Source organism: Phalangium opilio, unplaced genomic scaffold (assembly GCF_054372755.1).
Source record: "Phalangium opilio isolate 3A_F unplaced genomic scaffold, DU_Popi_V2 ptg000078l_1, whole genome shotgun sequence".
Classification (NCBI taxonomy): Eukaryota; Metazoa; Arthropoda; class Arachnida; order Opiliones; family Phalangiidae; genus Phalangium; species Phalangium opilio.
The window spans coordinates 5139723-5162209 of record NW_028324186.1 but is presented as its reverse complement, the minus strand read 5'-3'; the positions used below and the strand labels follow the sequence as shown (position 1 = coordinate 5162209).

Genomic DNA, 22487 nt, shown 5'->3' with positions numbered 1-22487 from the left:
CTATGGTACGCCTTTTCCAAAATATTGATGCTTAGCTTCATTGACTTCTCAAATAATATGCCTTTTCCAAAACATTACTGTTATGATAGGTTAGGTTTGGTTTGGTTAAGTTAGGTTAGTAATATTTTATAAATCATTTAACAATGTTACGCCTTTTATAAAATATTTACGTTTAGCTTCATTGACTTCTCAAATAATATGCCTTTTCCAAAACATTACTGTTATGTTTTGTTAGGTTAGGTTTGGATTGGTTAGGAGGACGTCCCTTCCTCTTTGGAGCGGTTTTACACTTCAAGTAAGTGTATCCCTTATGAAATGAAAAAAAAAAAATAAAACCATCAAATTCTACTCTATTTGAGTCTTTTTGGGTATGCAATATTGGGGTAATTGGAATAGGAGAACTGGGAATTGGGTGTTTTAAATTGGGTGAAACGGGGGGTAACCTGTTCGACCACCAAACAGAAAATACAAGATTCAGGAGGAAAGAATAAAACAACTAAAAAGGAAACTGGATGCGGGGAGAAAAACTCCATTTGAATATCTAGAAATCATAAAATGGAAATTCAAACTAAATTGAATATGTAAAACATATCATTGTTAATAAAACAAAAAAATTATCTTTGAATTTATAAACAAATGTTTTATGCTGAATTGGGAGAAAAGAAATTGGGGGAAAAGACATAGTGTTGGGTCAAATGGGATTGGGAGATATGGGAATTGGGAGAAACGGTTTGGGTTAAATGGGAGTAAATCGAAAAAAACAGCTTCTTTATTTCATATTAATGAGACGACGGGGAATGTAAAACTAAAAACCGATGCCGCTGGTGATACAAAAATTATCTTCAAGACCCACAAATCATTAGCCGACACCTTGGGGTACAAAGACCATCTCAATATACAAGGTTTGAGCGATAGACCAGCCAGGCTAAACTACAACGTACCATCTCAATTATATATTTATTGCGACCTGGTAGAAGGGGAAATTGTCGGTAACATCCACGCCCCCCTCTTACGTATCATACCCATCGAAGACAAGAAACACGGGGATACCGTGTGCCTTACTTTTGTCTCACCCCATTACGTCCCTTTGTCAAAACATTATATTAGCGAGCTTGGCATTTATATAAAGGACCACATGGGTGAACCGGCTTTATTTCAGTTTGGACTGTTGCACTGTTAAGTTCATTTAAGATGCGCAAGTCAAACGCGTTAGATAACAAAAGATGTGTCCACACGGATTATTATACCCAACAAGCGCAGTCAGGATTAGATCTGACGTTTTACGTCGGAAAACAAGGACAACACGGCCATGAACAAAACGGGGAAGGCATAGGTTCTTTCTTGAAATCTTTCGGAAGATACGTATCACCTTTCTTAATTAAAGGGGCAAAGTTCCTTGGTAAACAGCTTCTGGGCACATCTTCAGAGATTATAAACGATGTCGCCTCTGGAAAGGATCTGAAAACTTCCGCTAAAAGAAGGTTCATCGAAACGTTGGATGATGTACAACAACAATACGGTAGAGGGGGTGCCAAACAAAAGAAAAGACCAGCTAAAAAGAAAAAAATACCAAAGAGAAAGAAATCTATAAAACAAAACAACACAAACAAATTTAAATCTGATAAACGTAAACTTTCGTTCAAAACGGTTCGCGATATTTTCTCTCCCTAAAAAATGACTGAAGCTTGCAGTACTGGTTTCGATATTTTCGCCACCCCTCCCCTTCAAATAGCCATCGAGAATTCCAAAAGGGTTCCGTATCAACCTTTGACTTCCATGAAAGGCGACCAACCTATTGAATTTGAAGTAACGTCTAGCGGTAGCGAATACGTGGATACAGCCTTGACAATGCTGTACACCAGAACTAAAATTGTAAATGAAGATGGAACCGCTTTAACAGCCACTGACGAAGTTGGACCCGTAAATAATTTCCAACACAGTCAATTTGAGCGTGTCGAATTGGAGCTGGGCGATTGCGCAACAACACCCGCTGCTAGTAACTACGCGTACACGGCTTTGCTTTCGGCTCTGACGTCATACGGTGCGACGGCTAAAGAATCTCATTTGGGGGCTTCTTTGTTTTACAAAGATACAAGCGGAAGCATGGACTCGCTTACTGAAAATATGGGTTTTGTTAAACGACAGAAACTTACAGCATTATCAGAGGAGGTTGAGATGTATTCCAGCCTTTACGTAGACATGTTTAATATCCCTCGATATCTGATAAACGGAGTTTCTATGAAATTAAAATTACATAGAAGCAAAGCTAGTTTTTGTCTTATGGGTAAGCTTCCCGCGTCAGGCAATGTTTATAAACCCGTCATCGTGGAATCCGTATTATACGTCTTAAAACTTCAATTAGCTCCTAAAATTCTAATTACTCACGAACAAGCTTTAAGCATTAAACCCGCCCAATATAGCTACACTAGAACAGAAACTAATATATTAACAATTTCGCTTAATATCTTAAACACATCAATCGGGAACATCTACCTGGGTACCCAGCCCTCACGGGTTACAGTCGCTATTGTAAAGCATACCGCTTACAAAGGAACATTTTCGACTTTAGACATTTTAACTTTAATTATCTAGCTGCATTCATCAATTCCGAACAATATCCATCTAAAGCCTTAAAACCCCACAACAGTAAAAAGCAATTTGTCCGAAGCTATTACACTTTATTTTCGGGGTCAAACTGTCGCCACAATGACAAGGGGAAAAATAACTCTAGGATGACTTTGCCTCGGGCAACGCCATATACTGTTTAGATTCGACACCTGACTGTTACGCGAGTCATTCCGATCATTGGAGTCCCACGAAGCAAGGACAATTAAGATTAGAATTGGGATTTGAAAAGCCCACGCCCACTACTCTTAGTTGTATCGCACTAGCCGAATTCCAGGCTTTGTTAAAAATAGATAAAAATAGAAACGTGTCAATCCTTTGTTGAAAAATAATGAATGCCGATCAGATAACTCGATTTCTTCGATTCACGCCACATTTCATAGGAGTTTATCCAAGTGATTTATTACCCACAGAAATTGGCAAGTTTCCTTCATCCATTATAATAAATTTGGACAATCACTACAAAGACGGCTCAAACTGGGTCTGCGTTTACTTTGACGGAAACAGAAGCGGTTACTATTTTGACTCCTTGGCTTTAGGTAACTTTCTCCCCTCGATTAAAGAATTTGTTAAGAGAAATTCGAGAAAATGGTCGTATAACAAAAGAAGACTTCAAAACTTGTCAAGTTTGACATGCGGACTATACTGTTTTCTTACATAATACAAAGAACAAAAAGAAAGAACCACAAATAATTCATGAGACAGTTTGGACGCGATTGCTTTAAAAATGACGTCATCATAACAAACATATTGAAACGCGCCCGTAAAGATTAACTTAATCTTTTTGTTACAAAAATACTCTTTGTAATATCTTTTGTATTTTTAAAAAATAAATGTGTCACCTTTTTTAATACTGTTTTCTTTATTTCATATATTAAAGAAGGGGGAAGGTAAAAGGGGGTAAAAGGTTAGGGGAGTATATAACTCCGATATTCCTATAATCATTTTCATTCGTCATCATGAACTCGGAACTGCAGAGATATCATACTTTTTACTCCTGGCCTCAAGATGAAAACTATAAATAAGCTTTAAGCAGAGCGGGGTTTTATTCGTTACATACCGATGATCTAGTACAGTGCTTCGAATGCAACGGCATTTTATTAGCCTGGAAACCCACCGATAATCCTTACGAAGAACATTTGAAACATTTCCCTAAGTGCAACTTTATCAGAGGTAGGCACACAAAAAACATACCCTTTAGCATAGATGAAACAGAGACGTACACCAAGTCAATAAATAACAAAAACAAAACCGAGGAAAAAACACCAGAAAAACCCCAAGAAAACACGGAAGAAATTTATCATACCTTTAAAGTTAAAACTACAGATCTCGAAAGATTAGTCTTGGAACTCTACGTTAGAAAACAACTAAACGCTTTGTATATCAAAGAAAAACTTAATGACTTACGTAAGAATTAAAAATAATATTAAAATTTATCTTCTTCCTTACGAAGATAGAAGAAATTATTATAGGTTAAATCAAATGCAATTTAAAATAAAAATTGAAAAAATAACCTTATTATTAGAACCTATACTTTTAAAGAAAATAAATAACTTTTTACTTTTTATCATAGTCTTTATAAATCTATTCCTACAAAAGCATCCTTTGTTATAAGCTTACAAAACTATAAGCGTACACAATCAATCAAATATTGACAGGTTGAGAAAAAAAGAGGAGAGTACGTAAAGACCGGTCCACGCCTTAACAGTGGCTGGCATCTTGTTTTCCATGCATATTTATGAAATTACAGAAGATGTTAAATATTATTTTCACTTTGGTCGGTGGCAAAGCAATTGATTCAATTGGTGGTGGATTTCTGTGCGGCATATTTTAACGTCCTTGGCGGTAAATGGATGCTTTGTCAACGCAAGGTTCCACTCTTAAATTAGGTTTACCTTTGATGTTTGGTCGATAGTTAGCTTCTTCAGCTCTTGCAACCCCTCCCCCTTTTTCAATTAGGAACTTATAGAAGATAAGGCCTAGTTCTGTACACCATCTGCATATCATTATCTACATTTTTTTGAATCAATTGCTTTGCCACCGACCAAAGTGAAAATAATATTTTACATCTTCTGTAATTTCATCAATTCTTTTGTTATGAACCATGTTCGACCCCCCTCCTCCCCCTTAATGTCATATAACACACACCTGGGTGGCCAAAAGGGGATTTTGTAAACTATAGAGAGTCATTTCACTTCCGAACTCTGGAGAGAAAGGTTGGTGACAAGGCTAGTAAGAAATCACGTGTTTCCTCCGATGCACCTAACGTAATATGTAATTCTTGTTTTGGTAAAAATGTCCCTTAAAATGTGTGCTAAATAGAAAACATATGAGACAGTCTAGCCATATTCGTGTATACTTTACTCGGAAAAGTTAAGATCGGTAAGTTTTTTACCATAATAAGTTATATTCCGGTATATTTCATTCATCTGACCACATCTCTTTCGGTATGGCCGAAAATGTTCATGAAAACCTCAAAAAACTAGGGTATGCCCCCATGCCACGTACGGGTCATCTACACTGCCCTCATTGTGATGGGACTTTAAAAGACGTGCCTGACTGCGGCCAATTAAATTATTTCTGCACATCACGTGACTGTGCGTACTTCAGACGTTGTGTTTTAGTTCAATCTAAAAACCTTATCCGTATGTCGACCCATAAAGAGCGAAGACATCTTCTTGACGAGCGAAACTTTTGTACTCTGTGCGGTGAGTTTAAATACCGGATTAAGGACTTGTGCCCGTGTTACAAATGGACCGATGATTCACCAGAGATTTAAATCAGGTACGGCAGTGACTTTTGAAATGAAATAGAATTTTGGAAGCATCATAGTTAATACAAATCAACTTTTGCTTCATAAAAAAAGGGTATGTTTCACTTTGCATCATAACAATGTTTGTATTTTAGTCGATATTCATGAGTACTTTAGTAATAATCACCTATAACCTTTGCATGTATTTTATATAAATCACGTGTAATCTAGTATTATTCGTATGAAATTCAGTATTAGTTTATAATAAGCCACTTGTGCATGATAAAATTGGTGTTTTTTTAAGGTAGTATTATATAAATGCCAGAATTTTATTCAATATTCAGGTGTATTTTAGTAGTAGTCAGCTATAACGTTTGCATGTATTTTATATAAATCACGTGTAATTTAGTATTATTCGTATGAAATTCAGTATTAGTTTCTAATAAGCCACATGTGCAGGGTAAAATTGGTGTTTTTTAAGGTAGTATTATATAAATGCCAGTATTTTATTCAATATTAATGGGTATTTTAGTAGTATTCGTATGAAAAAACGGTAGTAATTTTTCTATGAAAAATCAGATTTTCGTGCTCATTAAATGTTCTAAACCTAATACAAACTCTGATTCTTCCGCCTATACAACTAGAATAACCTAACATAAGCCATTGTTTCAGGATCTATCATAGAATTAGATAGCATAAGCCTATGGTTCAAGAACTAGTATAGTATAAACCTACCAGGATCTACAATAGAATAACCTAGCATAAGACTATATTTTTCAGCATTTACCAAGAATAAACCTAGCAAAAGTCCATGTTTCAAGCTCTAATATAGTATAAACCTACTAGGATCTACCATAGAATAACCTAGCATAAGCATATCTTTAATGATCTACCATAGAATAAACCAAGAATAAGCATATCTTTCACGATCTACCATAGAATAAACCAAGAATAAGCATATCTTTCACGATCTACCATAGAATAAGCCTATCTTTTCAGGATCTACCATAACATAAGCCTAGCATAAGCCTACCCCTACAGGTATCAGCCACGTGACGTCATCAAAAATTAGTGCTGACGCCATCAAGAAAACCACCACCAGGTTATTCTACCTATAAATAAAAAGCCGACGGGGATAATTTCCATTCGTTACGCTTTAGCCACGCCCCCTTTTAAGGTCCTAAATCACCTGGTATGTAGCCAAGAAAGGACAATAAAAAGATAAGAATCAGTCAATATACCCTCAGGCTAAATATCAACCCGAACTCTCAAGAAAACCGCGCAAATGCACTCGTTAGACTATGGGGATGAATGTTATGCCGTTTTCGGGGTGATTGGTTAAGAGTCAAGTCTACTTTTGACAGAAAAGGATAGATTCATTGTTACCGTCTCGGAAGACGTTTTGAAGGAATTTATGGAAGAGTGGACGGAGATCTATTCAGCGTTGGAAACTGGCGACTTGGGTAATTATCGTTACTTAAACTTGAAAATAAAAGTAACCGTTATGGAGGGGAAGATAGTATTCAACGAGGGTAGCGTCTTCACTCTAACAAAGACCGAGGCATGGAAACAGAACGATAAATTTAGTTTTATGAAATTTCACTACAACCTTTTGAATGATCAAGTTATAAAATGCATGTACGAAGTTATTTAAAAACGCCTAGGATCTACCATAGAATAACCTAGCATAAGAGTATATTTTTGCAGCATTTACCAAAGAAGATAATACAGCATAAGCCTACCAGGATCTACCATAGAATAAGTCTAAAATACCAAAACCCTTTCTTTTTCAGCAATTACAAAAGAATAAACCTAGCATAAGCCTATCTTTCACGACCTAATATAGCATAAAAATTAATTTATTATTAATTTAACTTAATTATGTATGTTATTATAACGCTAATTAAATGTTTTTGATTTAAAATCTGATTCGTAATAATAATAATAAGCCTAGAATAACCTAGCATAAGCCTATCTTTCAGAATCTACCATAGCATAAGCCTATCTTTCAGAATCTACCATACCATAAGCCTACTATAGCATAAGCCTATCCCTACAGGTATCAGCCACGTGACGTCATCAAAAATTAGCCGTGAAATCATCAAGAATTAGCCGTGACATCATCAAGAAAACCACCACCAGGTGGCTCAACAATTCAAATTTCCCGCCAGCACCATCACGTGACGTCATCAACTCCCCCCATCTTCCCCCCTAACACCATCACGTGACGTCATCAATCCCCCCCCCATTTTCCCCCCAACGCAAAGGGTGACTCTATAAACCCAAAAATTTTACCCCCGCCCCCTGAAAGGGGGGTAAAATTTTTGGGTTTATAGGGTCACCTTTACTCTCTTATGTGTGTATTTAACTTTCGGCTCAGTCGAACCGTTAACACCTCTTGTAAGAGGACACGAAACAAGGTCAATTCTGGTTTAAATCTAGGGTATCTTATTTCATAGACCCAATGGCTTTAACACTTTTGGAGAGTGAAGTTAAAAGTTGTGTTTACACTATATATAAATGTAGTAAAGCTGAATTAAAAAGTAAACACCAAATTTGAAATGTTAATATAAAAGATGTTCTTGGAATATTGAGATGAAACAGAGCTTTATAGCTACACAACTACTAAAAGAATCGTAATGCCGAAAAATATTTAAACTATTTCCATTTAATATTCTGCAAAAAAATGTTATCGTTTCGTAAGAGATCTTTTCATCCTACTCGCTTTATATTAACTTTGATATTCGTGTAGTGTTTCGATTCATATGCAATCTTAATTACTCGTTCTATATAAACTCTCACTTTTGTCAGTAAGTTAATCTTAAATAATTAAATAAATATAACTGATATTAATTATTTTAATCGTCAGTATTTTACGTTAATTATAGTTAAGTCGGTTTAAGAAACTTAATTCCTAAAATAATTTTAAACATAGCTTTATTTAACGTTATACTTCTAGGGAACACCTATATCAGAACTTTTGTAAATTTTGGGTATATAAGGCGATTGATTAACACTAAACGATAAGAAAATGCGCAATTGCGTGAACCTTTGGTGGAAGCCCTGCCATTGGGAGGCTAGAGGTTTCTCGTAACCCTAGCCGCTCGCCGCGTACATCTGAAGCCTAACGATGATGGAGTAGAAGCCAATGTTACAGATTGGTGTCTATATGGTATATGTAATAATATCTGCCTTTTGTAATAACTGTACTGAACTGAACTGTATAGAACTGGCTCTTACTACGCAGAGAAAGAGTAGAGAAAGAATGTAGACGCAGTAGTCAGTACAGCTTAGTTAAAGTATTAAAGTTTAGTTACATATAAGTTGTCTTTTATTAACATACAGTAACTTAAGTGTAGAAAAACGATAACAAAACTTGGTGTCAGAAGTGGGATTCTTAGCAATATTTGTTTTAGCGCACAGTTTTTTCTCTCTCGTGTTTTTTTTGTTCCTGCTAAGCCTTGCCCGCCCATAACGCTCTCGACGTTCATTTTTGCCTGCCTTTCTCTGTTATGGCTTCGCACATTCCGCCGCCGACCCCGGTCAAGCTCTCTGATGGTCAAACGGTCGCCCGATGGAAGTTTTTTCGTGCTCAATGGGCTAATTATGATATTGCCACTGGTCTTGCAACAAAGGATGAAGCTATCCGTATCGCCTCTGTACTCTCGCTCATGGGTGAAGAATGTTTCAAGATTTATCAAAATCTCCCGCTCACGAAAACTCAACAAGGGAACCTTACGGATATATTGGATGCACTCGATGTCTACTTTGAACCCTTATCTAATGTCATTTATGATAGAATGATCTTCAATTCGACTACCCAGGAACAACATGAAACTATTGACCAATTTGTAAACAGACTACGACATCTTTCTCAGTCCTGCTACTATCAAACTCTCCAGGATGAACTTATCCGCGATAGAATTGTCGTTGGAAACAAAGACCCGCGCACGAGAACTCAACTGAGCAAAGATCCTAAACTTACTCTCGCTACAGCTATCGATATTAGCCGCACTAATGAATTAGCGGAGAAACAGTTTCACGTTGGAGACGCGGCCTCAGCACAAGTTCACCGTCTAGAACAAAGGAATTGGAAACCTTCCTCGACTAAGAAGATACCTACCAATACCAAACAACAGCCAATGTTGTCTCGCCCTTGCGATTATTGCGCTACGATTCACGCTCGTGATCGGAATGCCCTGCCAACGGAAAAACTTGCAACACCTATGGTGGAGAAAATCACTTTTCGACGGTCTGCCGTCAAACTACTAAGGGTAATGTTCGAAAAAAACCTACCAAGACTAAACGTACTAGGAAGCAGCACACTCCGCAGATTAATCATACTAGTTACCCTGCCGATGATCATGCTACTGACTCTGACGCCCTGGATGAAGTTTACGCTTTAGAGCATACCCCGAGAATTCTGGCTATTTCCTGTCGTGGACAACAATGGTTTGTCACTTTGAGGGTTGCTGGTCATGCTAAAGTCACTGATTTGATCTGCCAGTTGGACAATGGATCCACATGTAACTGCTTACGGGAAGCTGATTTTCATTTGTTACCAGATGACATGAAAACATATAGAGAAGTTCCCACTTCACTTCGCTGTTATGATGGCTCACGGATAACGTCTCCGGGAGTAGCCACAATACGATGCCACTATGAAGATAAACCTTATGAGATTGAGTTTCAAGTCGTTCACGGAAAGAAACCTTCTTTATTATCTGGTTCTACCTGTGTCCAACTTGGTTTGTTAACTATGAATGTCCCAGGTGCTGATGTACATACTCTTCACAGTACTTCACACTCGGTCCATAGTACACTTACGATGGAGAAACTTATGACCGATTATGCTGACACTTTTGAAGGTTTAGGTTGCCTTCCAGGGGAATGCCATCTCACTCTTAAAACAGATATTCCGCCTGTCCAGCATCGGTCCCGTAATGTACCCATCGCACTACAAGAACCTCTAAACCTGAAAATCCTCGAACTTGAACAGCGTGAAGTAATAAGGAAAGTTACGGAACCTATTGAATGGATTTCCAGTATGGTACTAGTCAAGAAACCTACTCAACAGGTGGATCCAGGTAAACCAGTCAGCGTACAACCGCAACCTATAAAGCCCACCGATCTTCGAGTTTGCTTAGATCCCAAAGATTTAAATAAGGCACTAGAAATACCGAAATACCCCCTTCCCACAATTGAAGATATTCTACCAAAACTTAACAAGGCGAAAGTCTTCACTATTTTGGATGCGAAGGAGGGTTTTTGGCAAGTAAAGTTAGATCATGACAGTAGCATGTTGACAACGTTTTGGACACCTTTTGGTCGTTACCGCTGGCTGCGAATACCCTTTGGTATTGCTACAGCACAAGAGGAGTATCAGCGACGACAACATGAAGTCTTTGAGGGACTCGAGGGTGTAGCCGTCATTGCTGACGATACTGTCGTTTTCGGTTGTGGAGACACTTTCGATGAAGCAATCGCGGATCATGACCGAAAATTGATACAAGTTTTTGAAAGGGCTCGACAAATTAACCTGAAATTTAACAAAGATAAAATACGTTTACGTCTCACTGAAGTGCCATATATTGGCCACATTTTGTCTGCCAACGGAGTATCTCCAGATCCAAGAAAAGTACAAGCTGTTGTGGATGTGCCAACACCTACCAATGTTCAGCAACTGCAAAGTTTTATTGGTTTTACGACCTACCTTGCCAAGTTTTTGCCCCATCTCTCGGAGAGTCTGGAACCAATGAGGAGACTCATACACAAAGATGTTACTTGGATGTGGACCAACGAACAGCAGTTGGCTTTTGAGAACATAAAAAAGCTTGTCACTAGTGTACCAGTCTTACGCTACTATGACGTCCACAAGCCGGTAACACTACAATGTGACGCAAGCGATGTAGGTCTCGGAGCAAGTTTGCTTCAGGACGGCAAGCCTGTCGCATTTGCACCCAGAGCGCTGGCCCCCACTGAAACAAAATACGCACAAATAGAAAAAGAATGCCTTTCCATTGTTTTTGGATGCGGACGTTTCCATCAATATCTTGGTGGTAGAGACAAAGTAACGGTCGAGACTGATCACAAGCCCCTAGAAACCATATGGAGAAAACCGTTCCTTACAGCTCCTAAACGTCTCCAGTGCATGCTTTTGAAATTACAAAATTATAACTTAGACGTAAAGTACTTGAAAGGGTCACAAATGTTCGTGGCTGACTGCCTGTCTCGCAACTTCATTCACAGTCTTCCGAACCCAGACGAAGAATATAAAGATCGACCTGTCTATTCTATAACGACGGACACACGCTCCCGAACCTTGTTTGAAAACATTGACCATTCGACTTATCTACGCGTCACTGACCGTCGCTTACAAAAGATACAGGACTCTACCGACAAGGACTCCTGCTTGCAAACAGTAATCACATACGTGAAGCGAGGATGGCCTGTCAACCGGTCCACGGTACTTGCTGAAGCTCGTTCGTATTGGAACTACAGAGATGAACTTACAGTAGACAAAGGAATCCTGTACAAGGGCCAACGAGTAATTATTCCGACTTCCATGCGCGAAGACATTTTAAAGATACTCCACTCTAGTCACGTGGGTATCCAGGCTTGCTTGAGGAAGGCCCGAGATGTCGTTTTTTGGCATGCGCAAAGATGCGTTAATGTTTTCCTTAACACCCAAGGCAATCCAATAAATGCCTGAAACGAAATTGCAAGGTGAGAAAACAAAATGAACGAAACTCCTTTATTTCCCACAATTTACATTGCTTTCTATCCCTTTGTATTTTCGTAGATTTGAGATTGGAGAAAATCTTCCGTCAACCATATGGCGTAAAGCCATACAAACCGCCATGACGGATAAAAACGTAATGGAAAGGGAGATGATATCTGGTGTCATGGCTCATACTGAGTCAACTGCCGCAAGGCATTATAGAACTACCACAACAGAGCAAATATGTCAAAGGGTCAAAATAATGCGTACCTTACAGAGGAATGAGTATATTTATTTGAATTTGCAATAGTTTATGTCCATTTAGAAACCAAAAATATTTTATCTCATTGAAACATTTGAGTATAACTGAGATACATTATAATTTAAATTCGTGGCCAATTACTATAATCAATGTGCTTGGGCAACGAGATAAACAAATTTTGCACAAGATAAATTCAAATGTTCATCTTTCAATGCATGCTTAGGTTCTTGCAATTTATTTATAACTACTTCCTAGTGCAAATATAAATTTTTCTCAACGCCAGTTTATACATCGTTTTATCCCAAACTCATCCGAAAAAGGTTAAACACTCTATTCGAAATTCCAACCACTAATTGCAAAACCCTGTGTTTTTTGATTTTATAATTAAGTTATAGGGGAACATTACAAAATTATTTTTTTTGCCAAGATTAGTTTACCCTCGTCTGGATTTATCCAAGGCACCTTTTAAAAGTGCCAGTCACTTTAGTCTTAAATACAATTTATTGTGTATAGAAAGTGATAAGTGTCAAAATAATAATGTTCCAAAATCTGTATTCAAGAGTTGTGGAAACTTAAATTCAAACATATATCTATGAATATTTTCTCTAAAATACTGCTATTAGAGGTTGGGTGACCCATGGACCGTTGACGATGAAAAATTCATTGTTCACGAGATACCAGGAAAATCCGAAAAACCTTGATCTTTTCTTAAACACTACGGGAGGGTGTCGAATATTTCGTTGATATTAAACCAAAATCTTTCAATAAAGTTGAGACTATAAGCACAAGCTTGAATTACGGAGCGGGTTGTTCTTGGATGGAAAATACCAACACAGCTGATCCAACAATTGATGCGCTTTATTGCACTGAGACATCAGAAGGTAATGGCAAGTTATTTAGAATGGAATTTAGTGTAGAGAATGTTAACTGAAAACTTTATTGTGTCTCCGGGTTGACTGAGTAAATAGCAGAAATAAATTAATATGGTTTAGGGCCCCCGCAAGTCTATGAACATATTATAAGCTTTAAAAATTAAATTTATAGTAAAAATACTAATTCTGATAAAAACTACATCTAGAGGAGAAAATGCTCTACAATAAACTCAAGGAAGATATAAATAAGATTATCTCGCCTACTCCACGGGCCAAATTTCCATCTATTGAAGGATTTAAATACATTGTTAAGAGTCGCTATTCTTGGGACGTACCGGAAAAAAGAATTAACTAGGTGCGAGACCTATGGTTTCAACGGCAGGATCAAGAAGGTGCAATTGTCATCGCTCAAAAGTACGAAAGATTATAATGTTTCCTTCTTCGTTCAAATCGTAGAGTAATATCTAATAATATAACTTTTTTTAGATTAAGGTTCCGAAAAACCGAGCTGGACTGGCAAACTGTTGCAAGAAATTTGGAAGCCCAGGGGTGGGAAAAGAAGGCGATACTGCAGAAAATTAAAAATTTCTGGGAAAGTGCAGTAAGTGTTTGTCTTTTAATTTTTATCTAAATTTGTGGTAATTTCTCATAAATTAATTTGTAAATTCAGAAGCTTCCCGTTCGTCTTTCAAAAGAGGAGAAGGAAAGGGATCTGGAAGAAAAAATTCGTAATGGAATAACAGATTGTTTAAGAGTGCGAACAACGAAAAAACGAGGAAAAGGTGTCTACGCAGTGAGGAATATTGAGAAAGGTGAAAATAGCATTCTAATAATTTAATTTCAATAGTCTGGACAAACCGTTACATTATTTAAAGACTTTAGAATCCTAATGAGAACCCCTTAATTTCCATGAAATATCTAATATAGCTTATAGCGAAGAAACCCTTAAAATCCTTTTACAATTCCTAAGATGTATTTAAGTCGAAGTAAATTCTACCCGATAGCTACATTTGAAATCACGAAACTCCAATAAAGTTTCAAAGCAATTAAGCACTTAACATACTAGGTGGCTTTTTATATAAATACATTATAATACCAATGCAGAGCGTGTCTTCATAGAAGGATTAAATTTAAATTGTAACACTATATTTTTACCTTACGATAACAGGAGAGTACCTGTGCGAATACGGAGGTAATCTCGTGGAAAAAAAGGAAGTGGAAGAAAAGTATTTTCAAACTGAAGGCCACTGTTATTTCTCCGAAATAAAATACAATGGAAAATGCTTAACTTTCGTCGCATCCGAAACTGGAAAAATTGGCCAATTAATCAACCATAAAAGAAAAGACTTTACTGCCGTGGCTAAAAAGAGAATTGTCGATGGTTCACTAAAATTAATCTTCTTCGCAGACCAAGACATCCAGGAAAGCACGGAAATCACCATTGATTACAATGAAAGAAATGCAGGGGAAGAAGAAGTGCCTTTCTGGATGTTTGTCGACGAAGAATACGATGATGAATTTATTGATACGGAAGACTAAGTAACGCCATCATCTTCAGATTAGAAATTTTGTTCGACCCCTTCTTCATCGCGCGCGACGGAACTCTGTCCAAATCATTAATAACTGCTCATTACCGAATTGTGTACAAAACCGTGATATTTGCATGAGACGGAATTATTACTAATCCCGGAAAATGTCCTACCCATCGATAATCGCAAGTTGCGTTAAAGTGTCCGACCTATCTGTAATCGCGCATGATAGAATTATGTCCAAACCTTCCATGAACACGCTCTACGGATTCATGGCTGACTCTCGATAATCGCGCGTTACCTAGTAACCTTTCAAATCTCAGTGGGGGCTCAAAAAGTTCAAGTGTGGCCCGGTTCATTTCCTCGCTTAAGGTTTGGCTATTGCTAAGTACAAAAAATTCTTTTTATGAAGTGAAATAAGTCGCTAGGAGACTTGACGTGAGCACGCCTTCACAGATGACAAACATTGTTCGGTTTAGTTTGGTTTTAAAGACAGAGAGGAAAGGTACCCATGTTAATTCTTTGCAGTCGGAATCCGAACTTTCAGAAAGACACCATATATATTTGCTTTAAGAATGAGTGAGAGAATAAGAAAAATCGATAACCTCAAAACGTCTAGATTCAAACTAATTGACATAATAAACAAAATTCTTCAACTTATTTGCGATGCGACTAGAAATTTGAACAATTCCGGAATCCATCTTCCGGACGGAAGAAAAGTTGAACTTAAGCGTGAAAAACTTGCACGAAAACTCACTAGACCGAGAAACGATATTACTGAACTTGGGAATCAAATTGATGAACTAGAAAAAGGTAGTGTTTCAATATTTGTATATTGTGTTTGAAATATGTTTGCATGAGATGGCTATGTTGTTTTGTGCTCAGAGTGTCATCTGAAATCTCATAGAACTGTTAATTTTCTATTACTGTTGAACATTTTGAGCTTGTGTAAAATAAAACTGCTGCATTATTGGCATAAATTTTAACATTTTTCTTATTTTGAGCCCGTGAAGCCCTCCCTTCGTTTCTTGAAAAGATTTTCTATAATGTGCATCATGAATAGAAACTTTTACAAACTTGGATAGTACTTGGGCTAAATTTACTGGCGGATCATATTTTCATTTTGGACGTATATTATCGGAGTCAAGAGATGAAAAGTTATAATTAAAATTTATGATTGCCATAAAGTGAAATTTGCTTTCGCACTTATCTTCAAAATTTTAATAACTTATTTTAAGCAAATATTCAGAGAATCTTTTTTTAAAACCTTTTTATCAGATATCTTGTTCGATCATGGACCGTCGCTTTACTGTGAAAAATATAACATTATTATTGCTCAGATAGTAAGGCCTGGTCAGAGAGTACTAGCGAAGACCCCTTATGGTGGTTATGAATTAGCTCAATTAGTCGGATTGTACGAAAGGGCCGATATAAGGAAATTTGTCATTAAGTTTAAAAACGAGTTTATGTCCAATATTATAACTGAAAATGTTTTAATCCCAGAAAATGAGGATTCAGTTCCTATCCTAAAATTCGAAACCCTTAAATACTACCGATTGACTTAAGGCAGAACAACAGTCATACGCTTTACTTTAAACTTCATGTTTAGTCTCGTCTATCAAAAATTTTCATTGAAAAAAACCAAAACCACCATTCATTCATCCCGCAGAAAAATTCTTAGGGCATTCAGTATCGTCTAATCAAAAGCCGCGATTACACGGGTACTTCGAAACGTTTTGTAACGTTTTGAAACGTATGGGAACCACTGTGTAAACAGAAACCGGTCTCGCGCGAAACGATTCGAATCGTTTCGGCCAAAACGTCCCGGGGAGCGATTTCAAAACGTTTTCAGCGCCTTCTGGCGTTGACATCCCGTGAATAAGGTTTTTTTTCTCAAATCAAATTAAAAGATAGCCGCAACTTGGCGTGATAACGATGTTTTGTCATTGATAAACCTTTTAAAAGAAAAAACATTATCGGACAGTTGGACAGTGTCCGAAGAAATAATTCTATATATAAAGAGCTCGCGTTAGAGCTGGAAAAAATCACGGGATCAAAGTTTACTTTCCAACAAGTGCGAACCAATCCAAAGTAATATATAACTATATAATTATCTTAGTTAAAGGTGAAATCAACGCCAGTGTGTGTGGCGAATCTAGTCACCAAAGTATAGACCAAACTATTCATCCAATCTTAGAATCTGGTGTGGAAAATGGCTCAAAATCTACTGAAGATTCAAACGATATACCACAAGCTGGACAATCGAGTAACTCATCACGTAGTGAAGCTTCTGAAGGTATGGCGGGAACTGGCTGAAGTACAGTATAAGCTATAAACTAATTTATTAAATTACGGTAACGTACCATTTCAGGTCGCAGAAAAAGAAAGTTAGGGAGGGCAGAGTCCCTTTCTAAGGGATATCTGGCTGAGTTTCAGCGAGTTACGAGTGAACAACAAAAACAATTATTGAGCAACAACAAAAATTTGACGAGAAATGTTATGAAAAAATGAGAGAACACGAGGCTCAAAGAGAAAAAGAATTTTATGATAGAGAAGCTGAGAGGGAGAAGCGCCAACAGGAGCATGAGCTTAAACTTTTGGAGTTGTTGCTGAAAAAATTAGCATAATTTGCACAATGAAATCCATACAACGTGCATTGTATTTTATTGCAATAAATTATTTGTTCTGAGCTCCACAATTGTAATTCTTATTATTTAAAATCCAAAATTACAAACATTAGACCATAACAGCACTATTGGCAACAGATTATTTCGTCTTCCATTCCCAGTCTCTACAAAAATTTATAAGTAGGATCTTTGACGATAAAAATGATTCACTAATGCGTCTCTGATACTTTTTGCATTTGGATTTGATCGAACGTGTAATGGACAATCACGAGGTTGTTCTTGTTGAATGTCATCAACTGCGTTCAGCCATTCTTGCTGGAACGATTCCTTTTCATTTTCACAAAACTTATGCAAGGCGCAACAACATGCAATAACAACTAAAAGGTTTTTAAGGTTTAGATCATTTCTCTTCAGCAAGCATCTCCTTTAAGCGTGCAAATGCACTTTCCACTTGCATTCTAGCCCGACTTAACCTAGAAGGAAATATCACTCATAATTTTAAACATACTAAGATAACAAATCAACATAATATTATTACCTTTAGTTGAAATATAATTCGGCATCTGTTAGTTTTCCATTTTCGGAAAACCCTTTCATGAGCCATGTTTCTAGGGGATAGGCTGGATCTCCAATAATTAAAAGAGGAATGTCAGTTCCTTCAATTATTACGGTGTTTCTCTATTTATAAAAATCCTTTAGTTCCCCTGATCTAAAGAAAAGGGTTCTGCACCAAAATCTACCAGTGGAAAAAGAGTTCCTGCCTTAGTTTTTTTTGTACATTGACGAATTTGCTAACACTCGGGCATCATGAACGCTTCCCGGCCAGCCAATAACTCTATCTATAAATCTAAAATACAATCAACATCAAGATTATCAGTGATTTAAAGTGTTAGGTCACTAGGTGACATTTTTATAGCACTAACTTTCCTCTATGATCTACCACCGCTTGCAACAAGACAGAATGCCAACCTTTCCGATTAAAATAATCTTTGGCATATTTTTCAGGTGGAATAATCGGAATGTGTGTGCCATCAATGCAAACACAACATTGTTCAAATCCCAGCTCATTCTTAAACCCATTTACAACATCATCCAGCTGATCATCGATTGGGATTGTTATTAATGGCACAAGAACCTCTGATATATCTTTACAAACCTTGAAAATAGATTAAATATAAAAATAAATCCTTCATGAAATTATGTTTTTGTCTTACTTCGTGAAATACCACACAAGCAGTACATCCAGCGACACTAAACAGATTCCCAGTAGTTCTAAACTCTCCAGGAGTTGCTAACTTATACATAGTAAGAGCTACTCTTCGCTCCACCGTCCAGGGCTTTCGCATTACAGTGACTTCTTTCACCAGGCGGTCATGAAGTAAGTCACAAATCTTCACAAATGATTGCTTACTTATTCTGAAGTCTTTCCTGATTTCAGTCCAAACGTAAGTTGCCAAAACGCGATCTTCCCAAAAATCGACATGATTTCGAGGTCTACACCATGTACTTTTAGGTTGTGGGTTCAATTTTTTATCGTTCAAAATATTCTTCATTATAGGAATGGTTCACCCATAAACTTTGTTTTGTCTCTTAGCTCAATAGTACTTTTATAAAGATAGTGGTACTACAAATTAAATTATTAGCGATAGTTTTCATTTTATAATTAAAATAAAATTTTTAATGGACATCACAATTAACCCCTAAATCTAAACTTCACTGTAGTGCTTGGCCAGACCTGCCAGATGACTGGCTGGTTTAAATAGACGTTTAGCAATTGGCTTGTGGCTCTTTTCAAGACAATAATTACACGTAAATATACAAACGTATTTACAAAACAATTACATATACTTACTTGTTAAAGAGGCCATAGTCGCAACCTTTTCCCAAGCCACATCTGTCGCCTCCCGATCTTTATGACTTGGTTCATTTTTGGCCCAAATTTAAGGGAAATCACGAATAAAATTTTAAAAGATTTTCTTTCACTTCATTTTCTTTCATTCGTTCTTGTTCTTTCAGCACCCTTTGTTGGTCTTTTAATGATTTAAGTGACATATTTATGTATATGTTTAAGTAACGGAAGAATTCGAGTGTAGTAAACCCACACACGCAAAATATAAGCAGACGAAATGTCTGTTCTCCTTTCAAACTCGCTAATTGGATAATTTCAAACACGTGATCTGAACTCCAAGCCGACAACCGGCGAGAATATCAAAGCAACTTAGATGTGCTCGCCCTAGCAACTCAGCGTCAGCCGTTCGTCTCTGCATATGAAAAAACGGTTCTCGCGTCTAGAGTGGGATATAGACCGAGTGGGGAAAGGTGAAGCCCCGCCCATTGACATGCGCGGTAACCACTGGATGTTTTACTTCCAACAGTAACAGGTAGATGGCGGGAAAATTTGGTCTTTGGCGCGAAATTTAAAATACATTTTTTTAAGATCGTCTGCTTAGGAGTCTGCTCAACATTATGCGTAATCTGAGACTGTCTGTACTATAGAATTTGGGCAATAGTGGCATGTTACGCACCAAGTGCATTACACGACTTTTATTATATGCATATTACAGAGCTGATGATCTGGTGTAATGTAGAACATCTTTTTTCATTTTAAAGGTAAGGAATTTGTTTCTAATGTGCATTCTTAGCCTTACAAACAAGTTTACAATTTTTCGCTCGACATTGCAACAACTTAGCTCAACCTCCAATTGATTGTGGAGCATTATAGTTATGAACGAACTTAATTCTTCAAGTGGAGATTTCATGCTTGTAATGTTTTGTAGAACTGTGTCCAGGAATTGTTCAGACAGGCTAACGAAGTGTAATAGTCTCGATGAAGGATGTTTGAGGTTACCAAAAGCCTTGTGCTGTGTAAGAACTGATGATGAAGGCAATTCGTACGTTTTATATTCATGTGAAATTACGTTATAACAGGATTCGCAAATTTGTTTCTGGAGTGCAAAACAAATATATCCTGCTATATGGTAAATTGTCAACTCTTTTGCCTTTTCCTTTGGGTCTATGCTCTCAACTTTAGTAATTTTTAGGTCTTTTTGTGCCAAGCCTGCAAATCCAAGGAATTCCACCAAGTCTTCTAAATTATCACAGCATGAATCAGAACTCCTTGCTTGCTTGTGGCCAGAACTATTTTGGTCTTCCATAAAGCTATAAACGGCCTCTGTACCAAATATGTCTTCCACTAGAGTTCGAAGAATGTCAGAGGCCGGTTTTTCTATACATATCTATGGAAATGTGAACAGCGGTTTCCACCGCAGCAGCTGTATCGACACTTAATAGTTGTTGCGCAAGAGGCACTCTCATCTTCTGATAATGTGTTGGATTAACATGTGTTGGGGTAAGTTTAGGCGCTAGTTTTAGTTCTGAAGTTGCCTGAAAGTGTATGAGGTGCTTCTAGTACTTAATGTCAACATTTTTGCAAGGAAGATTATATTTCGCAACACATTGCTCTGGCAGCTCCAAGACATTGACCAGAATAGTATTTCGAACACTTTTCAAAACATGAGGTGGATCTGGTACTACAAAAATCTTGTTCTCTGGATTGCACGGGTGTGTAAAGTGGTGTTTCTTTTCATAACATGACACTTTAATTCCTTGGTCACGATACATAGCCATATTTTTAGGGCCCATGTCACTTACTATCGACACAACGTTAAATCCAATGTCATGAAGGCATTTTATACAGTCCGTCATGAAATTCTTCAGATCACCGCTGTCTATACTGTTGCCAAACAAATGCCAACCAAGAATGTATTTCCATTTGGAGCAAGCAGAACGAACAATTACCACTAATCCCTGGGTAGCGACTGCATGGTTGGACAATGTTGAATGTCCCAATACAGTTTTTAATCCGGCATCATATTCGTATGACCCCTTAATTTGCATTTCGTCAACCAAGAGTATAACACTTTCTTCTATCTTTGTCATTTTGGGTGATTGTTTTTGAAGCAGGCGCAGCGTGGCACTTTGAATGCCTGGCGGAAATTGAAACGTCTCTAGATGTTGATTTAGGCACCTGGTTGCTGGAAGTGGATGGCCTTGCTCAGGTAAAAAATTGTACTCTTTTGTACCAATATTGTATAGAAGTTGTAACGACGATTGTATGGCTTGAGGAGACCACTGTTTGCATCGTTTGCGCTGTTCTACAACGTGATTTATTTGATCCGCAGTGAAGAGTTTGCCAAAGGCCGTCATTACTTTCTCTAATTGGTACCTCGATCTTTCGTGTTCCGTAAACAGTTTAGCGTGCTGTTTTTCAAGGTCTGTATTCTTCTTTGACAATTCCGCTATTGAAGTCTTCAACTCTTTTATAATTATTTTCAGGTTGTCAGAGGCATTCTTTGACTCATCAGAAAACGTTTCTGTCTGTGTTTCGATGTGGCACTTTCGTGAATTGTCAACAGACGCCTTTAACATATTAATGCAAAGTTTAGACCAACGCCAAAAGGTTTAACATACATTCAATCTGTTTGATAATCGTGATTATTTACATTTTTGGCCACATCAATTGATTCCAAACGCCGCACTTTAGAAAGTCTTTCCATCTCGTCCTGGGATTAATTGCAATAAATAACTAAAACATCCCTGATACCAAACAATATTGCGATGTTATTAAATCCGGTGTTTTTTCTTTTATTCCACTCAGACATGGATACGTCTTTTTGAATTGGGTTTGGTGCTCCAATTGTAGGAACTGCATTTGGGAGTTTTGTACCATTTGTGCCAAAGCAATTCGGAGAAAAATGATCCTTCAAACAAAGTGGTTATTAGATAACTATTAATCATTCATTAATAAAACAAGACATTACCTTACAAAGACGCAAGTGCCGATATTTTCCACTTAAGGCATCATTGCTATTTCTACCGATAAATTTAAACCATTGTTGTCTAACGTCAAGATTATTTGGAAAATAAAATAAATAAACATCCTTTTCTGTGTTTGTGCAAGGCGGGAATGCGCATTTACAAGTCATAGTAACTTTTAAATTGAAAATTAAATTCAACCTACTCCCTTGACTTTAAATTGAATAAAGAAAAACTCGTGAACTTGAATATATTCAACTTTATTCTTTAGTAATAAACAATGT

At 37.2% G+C, this 22487-nt stretch overlaps 1 protein-coding gene and 1 long non-coding RNA gene across 2 annotated transcripts; one reads left to right on the top strand and one right to left on the bottom strand.

Moving 5' to 3' along the window:
• Window positions 1–17513: 17513 nt before the first annotated feature.
• LOC149655943 (uncharacterized) lies at window positions 17514–18941 on the bottom strand. Its single transcript, XM_089845077.1, has 6 exons — window positions 18603–18941; window positions 18312–18544; window positions 18167–18235; window positions 17833–17861; window positions 17599–17765; window positions 17514–17552 (listed from the first exon to the last, which is right to left on the bottom strand). The coding sequence occupies exons 1-6, from the start codon at window positions 18939–18941 to the stop codon at window positions 17514–17516; spliced, it is 876 nt and encodes a 291-aa protein (XP_089701203.1).
• A 1686-nt stretch (window positions 18942–20627) lies between these two features.
• On the top strand, window positions 20628–21293 carry LOC149655942 (uncharacterized). The gene is made up of 3 exons (XR_016370316.1): window positions 20628–20737; window positions 20827–20949; window positions 21024–21293. It is a non-coding gene; the product is annotated as an uncharacterized LOC149655942 (long non-coding RNA).
• Window positions 21294–22487: the final 1194 nt, after the last annotated feature.

Excerpts from the sequence above, each read along its gene's own strand:
- LOC149655943 (XM_089845077.1), bottom strand. The coding sequence starts at position 18,941 with ATGAAGAATATTTTGAACGATAAAAAATTGAACCCACAACCTAAAAGT. Across the intron at positions 18,545-18,602 it reads CTTGTGTGGTATTTCACGAA|GTTTGTAAAGATATATCAGA; the intron begins GTAAGACAAAAA and ends TCTATTTTCAAG. Across the intron at positions 17,553-17,598 it reads AAAGTATCAGAGACGCATTA|AGACTGGGAATGGAAGACGA; the intron begins GTGAATCATTTT and ends AAATTTTTGTAG.